The 5736-nt window shown below is 32.2% G+C and overlaps 1 protein-coding gene across 1 annotated transcript; it reads right to left on the bottom strand.

The window, feature by feature from the left end:
• Positions 1-663: 663 nt before the first annotated feature.
• LOC106111096 lies at positions 664-5378 on the bottom strand. The gene is made up of 15 exons (XM_013293068.1): positions 5126-5378; positions 4735-4862; positions 4420-4547; positions 3907-4024; positions 3588-3749; positions 3408-3510; positions 3056-3187; positions 2764-2844; positions 2337-2472; positions 2074-2186; positions 1854-1976; positions 1432-1605; positions 1172-1330; positions 930-1019; positions 664-844 (listed from the first exon to the last, which is right to left on the bottom strand). The coding sequence occupies exons 1-15, from the start codon at positions 5261-5263 to the stop codon at positions 686-688; spliced, it is 1944 nt and encodes a 647-aa protein (XP_013148522.1). The 5' UTR covers positions 5264-5378; the 3' UTR covers positions 664-685.
• Between the last annotated feature and the right edge of the window lie 358 nt (positions 5379-5736).

The following is a 5736-nucleotide window of genomic DNA, read 5'->3' as shown; positions in this document are numbered from 1 at the left end:
ATTTTTACTCGAAACGTAGACACTTGGAATGAGTAAATATTATATGAAGTCTCATATCTCGTAGTTCGTACGAATGAGGGCATAAATATGAAGTCACCTTTACATTATAATTTTTCACCGCTATTCATAAGATATGTACAAAAGAACAAAATTCTAAGGCACCGGTGAGGAGGTTATTATGTAACCTCTACGACCTTTGATTACGACATGTTTAAAAAAAATACTAATGAGTCTAAATACTAATAAGTCTAATACTAGAGAGTCATTTAAGGCGATACTAGAAAAGTGTATTACAATAAGTTAAACCAAAAAAATGTAACGCATTTTTTAGGTACATGTGTTCAATTACGACTGCTCCTTAACAATTAAAAAAACATAAGCACGTTACGGGCTTGTTCATTATTTTAAATTATCTCACTTATGTTGCTTTTACGTCTAAAACAACTTATTAAGGAAAACTTTTTAAAACAAATGGAATGTAATTGTTTTTTAAATCATCAATTTGTGAAGTTTAAATCTAGAAGACAAAGTGTAGACTAACACAATATAAAAAACAAACAAAACATCACGGTTTGCTTGTAGTATTTTATTATTAACATCTAAGCATATCTATTATGATAAGTTAAATAAATAAAGTTTAACATCAAGAGAATAAAATAACATAAATTAATATCTAGATATAAATTTATTTACGTTTTTTCTCGTCTTCATTCTTTACTTCGGTTAAACTCAACGTTGATTTCCGAACGTAATGATCGTATTGTAAATCAAGCCGATACGAGTCTAAACTCGTCTGATGTATCATATAACGACTGAGGTTTCTTGGTGCTTGAGATCCAACGTACTGAAAAAGAGCTAACATTAACTTCTTCTAATCCAATTTTTGACATAGACAAATTGTGAATATTTGTATCAAAATATCTACTTACATATCGAGAATCGTACATCTTTCTAAGTTGCCTGATGTAGACATTTCTTGGACCCCATCCTGGTAATGGTTTAATTAAACTTTTGAAGCTCTGAAAAGTAAAACGACAAGTTGAGCAACAACTCTTCTAGCAGATTTATTAAATGTTACTACTGTTTCCACTGCATTAACACACGTAAAACTATTGCCATCTCAGTCATCACAAGGGGAACGACAAAGACGACAATATGTTACACGACATACCTTATTCTTCACACACACGTGCACAAACGAAATGTATATTGCTCCTAACAAGAAAGGGATTGACATTGAGTAAAATATTAGTTCAAAATTGAAGAGTTTTGCGTAATCAGATGATCTGAAAACGTGGAAAAATCCTTTAAACATTTCGTACATTTTTATCTGAAAACAAGATTTATATTTAGTTTCTGTATTAGTATGCTAACCGTACGTAAGGTGACAAACATTTACATTGCTATTTTATGCAGAAGATTAAAACTTACCAAGTAATAAACAGGTACTATACGGAAATTTATAATTCTAAATTTAGTTGGCGACACTCCGTGAAAGAAGGTTATATCATCCACTAGACGTCCCAGAGGATACAAGCAGTAAATAAATATTACTTCAAATGTGGTCACTGAACTTATAGTGTACATGTACAGCAAAATGCGAAACTAGAAAAAAAAATCATAACTAAAATCGACTATTCAATATTTAAAAACAAAAACGCAATATTCTCAATGACAATGAAATCACGTGAATGTGAGACAAATGACGATCGAGTAATGTACAGAAAATTTACTATAAAAGGTACGAGCATGTACGTAACATCATCAGCCTGGGCCAATCTACTGCTGGGTATAATCCTTTCCAGTTGCGTTCCAAAGTATGCGTGAAGTATGCCATAAAATAGTATACTTACAACGAAATACGTGATATAATTGTACATAATACCCAAAATGCACAAAGCGACAGACACCAAAATTCTGTTGGCCCATCTCCATTCAAATATAATTATCTCAATCAGACATTGCATTGTTATTATCTGAAATTTACATACAAATATTATAGTTCGTACATGTACTGATAATAAATAAAACATTAAATAGAACAGCTCCAAATTTGTAGAAAATAAAACTTACTATTGTTAGATATTCCATTAAGAAACTCAATGTGAAATACAAAAGTGTGTAAAAATTCCCCAAGTAGAATGCGGAAAAATATATAGGCCATAGAAATAGATATGAATTTGGATCTGAAATGAAATACGCGTAAAGCATAAAATTGAGAAACACATTACTCAGAGCGATCAGAGGTATCTAATAAGTGGATGACGAACTTCTTAGTGGTCTTTCAACCGATTGTGTCTGTTGTTGGAATGATAGAAGTCGAATAAAGAACTTACTAAATTCCGTTAAAAATATTGGACATTTCACCATGTTTTCACAGTGTATCTTCAGTCTATAGCCCAGTAAACCTCTGAATATGTAGTATAGGGAATTAGACAAGATCATTGCGATACTATCACGATCCGGGTTAATCTGCAATTAAAAATGTAGTTCAGATATTCGTATTAGAATATATTCTGAAAGTGTTAGTAAACTTCCTACAGTAAAGATGAACTGCTCGAACTATGAAAATCAAAAGAACACCACATATTATTAAGCATTGCTTTTGCCTTTATTTGTCTGTGGAATTAAAAAGTAAGGAGTCTATGAGTCATTCGAAATTGTAATCTGTCTGTTCTGAACATCGAGATCCGTTGACGCGATTCAAACAGACGTAGTAACAAACTTATATGCACCATAAGATTAGTAAGAAATTTTGAATACCTTCGAAGTGCTCCGAGACGTCAACACGTGCACGATGGGTGGCGCGGTCATTGATTCTGACAAAATGTCGGTGTCAGCTGCCTAAAAATTATACTTTTTTAAATATTTTTCAATCCGCATACATAGCTAAAAACTTTGCAGAAAGATTAACGTATATCCATTAAAATCTTTGAAGGCTTAAACTAAGTGTTTAACAGTTCCCATACCGCAAATTTAAAAAATTGTTGTCTGTGCTGTAAATCATATGCTGCTTTAAAAAGTCAAGATGTTTGAAACCATAATAGTGACATACCCAAATAATACGGACTTCTTCGTCATAAGTTATTGGTATACTTTTGAGGTCGGTTTCAAAATATGCAATCACTAAATGTGTAAATGTAATTAGGTACAAAGCAGTTAGAATCATTTGCACGTTGTTAAGCATCTGTAAGCAATAGCGTATTAATCAGTAAGATGTAGATTATTTATGAACAATGGAAAAGTTTCCCTTTCTGATTATCACCATCAAAGAAGCCATAATTGAATGTATAAATATAACCATAACAAGAATTAGACCCAATGCAGAGTGATTATCAAATGACATTTCACCTAAAGAAGTAGGAGCCATTTAAAGTGGCATTACTTTAAAAATAGCGTTGACTTACTTTCCAAATACGTCTATTGTACAATTGTTTGTAATTAAATATGGCAGTTATCCAAAGAAATACGAAGTAGAGGCTGGTATTTAGTAAGTCGGCATATCGATGTCTGGAAAGTGTTATACAAATTTAATCAAATAATTAATTCATTCATTGGATTAATTAATTAGTTTTTTATTAAATCACCTGTGATATACAATAGGAGCCAACTGGAACGATACATTTCTAGCAGTTAGATAGATTCCACTTTCAAAGATCAATGTTTCGTTTTTTGTGACTTGATAAAAGTTTTCTATGTCCAAACATTTGGCAACATTTTCACCAATTTTTACGTATTCTGAATAACACCTATGTAGTAAAAATATAAGATAATAAGCTTGAATATAAAGAACGTAACTCTGCAACTGTCTTTACCATCAATGTCATTTTTCTTAGGAGGATTGTCACAGTATTGTTATTCGATACATTAATGTTAACTTGAAAAAATGTCAAAATACTGAAATACCTGTTCCAAGGGTTTTTGTAAAGTATACCACAGACTATGTAATCCAATAGAAAAACCACTGTATCGATGTATAAAACTAAATAAATTAAACCAGCTACAACGAACGCCAAGTTTGTTCCTATAAGTTAAAACATTTGTTAACAGCATAACAGTAATCTTATCAAAGAAGAATTTACATAGATGTAAAAAAATGGTATACAGCTAGCGGGTATTCTCAAAATATCAAAAGTTTACAGTCTATTCAGAGGTCTACAATAATTTAGATTTAAATAGATTTCGGATGAGTCTTCTTTCTTTAACAACCAGGCGACAGGATGTTTGACCAACGGTACCTGTCTTTCCACTAAAGGTAGCGAGGAATTGGAAGTGAATGTGGACCGCTTTCAATCCCTCATTTATGAGAAAATAGTTCGACAGGGACTACTTCACAAATGAGATCTAGAAGTTCCACTTACTACTGTCTTCTATACGGTCGTGGTATTTCAGCTGCAAGATCTAATGTTAAGCAGTTACCATAAGCAAGTGGTACCATCTTCGATAAGAACAAATGTTGATCAGGTACATAGGAACTTAAGAACATATAGATGTACGTGTTGGGCAAACTTTTGCAGAAGACGTTCATGATATGAAACCATAAGTATCTGAAAGCAAAGACGTAATTAGTTCCAACTGTAAGTCGTTTGTCTTCTATGTTTGTGAATATTTTAGACCAGGAATGAGGAACCTTTTCGTATTAACTTGCCAATTTTCCAAAGAAATGTCTGATCAGGTTATCAAATTTGACTTTCTGATTATTGGGTTTTTATTACTGTTATAAAATGTATTTACTTGTTAAACTGAGCCTGCTGCGTGCATATTATTTGTGTTTTACTCGGTGATGAAACGTACGCTCGGTAAAACGCCAGTTTTTCATATACCGTCGCTGGTATTATAGGACGGTTAGTATGAATTTCATTCTGAGAAAATTACACGATTATTAAATGTAGAAGACTAAATATATCCGTATTTATTTTAGGGTTCTTTGGACCTTGTATAGATCAAACAGTACTTTTAGCATAATTCAGCAGTTTATGCTACAAACTCTAACACAGATCCTTCCATCTATTCATTTAAACTTTCGCGTTACAATATTAATAAGAAGCAAGATTAGAAATGTCAGGTTGATCAGTTCTTTGAACTAAAACATTTAATTTCTATGTAACGTGTATGAAATATTTACCGTTTTTAAAACTGTGAGTTGGTTGGAATTTGGATCGATGAGTGGTTTATCAAAATCAATCGACGCTGTTGGTGTGATGCCAGTATCCCAGCTCGCGAATTGGCTAGGTTTTGGCTCCTCTAACTGTAATGTACCCATGTTTATAACAATAATGGCAACCAAGAACTTATTTAAAAAACCTTCTGTAAGATAAGTTCAAATCGGCTCTGAAACTCGTATAAATTACGTAAATCTTTGTGTGGTATTGTTATTAAAAAATAATCAACATTGACAATTGACAAATGTCAATAATGAAAACAATATCTTTAAAAAATCCAGCAATTCTCACTTATAAAGGCAGTTACACACGGTCAGTTTTACAAAGGAGATAAAACCGTACGGGTAGGAACGTGATGATGAAGTGAATAGTTCCTTGCAGATCTAATATTCATAGTACAATCAATACACTCCTATATCTCCAATACTGCCTCTATCTTATACTGGTATACTTAAAATTTTAGCAATAACTTACATATGTCTAATGTAAGCGATTATTTAATCTTTATAGTACGTGAGGGAGTACGAATGCATCGTTGTAAGTTATTGCTTGTTGTTTCCATATAAATAACCTT

Source organism: Papilio polytes, unplaced genomic scaffold, assembly GCF_000836215.1.
Source record: "Papilio polytes unplaced genomic scaffold, Ppol_1.0 DF824180.1, whole genome shotgun sequence".
NCBI classification, from domain to species: Eukaryota; Metazoa; Arthropoda; class Insecta; order Lepidoptera; family Papilionidae; genus Papilio; species Papilio polytes.
This window is presented reverse-complemented; position numbering and strand designations above follow the sequence as displayed.

Excerpts from the sequence above, each read along its gene's own strand:
- LOC106111096 (XM_013293068.1), bottom strand. The coding sequence starts at position 5,263 with ATGGGTACATTACAGTTAGAGGAGCCAAAACCTAGCCAATTCGCGAGC. Across the intron at positions 2,187-2,336 it reads AATATTTTTAACGGAATTTA|ATCCAAATTCATATCTATTT; the intron begins GTAAGTTCTTTA and ends ATTTCATTTCAG. Across the intron at positions 1,977-2,073 it reads TAATGGAATATCTAACAATA|ATAATAACAATGCAATGTCT; the intron begins GTAAGTTTTATT and ends TGTAAATTTCAG.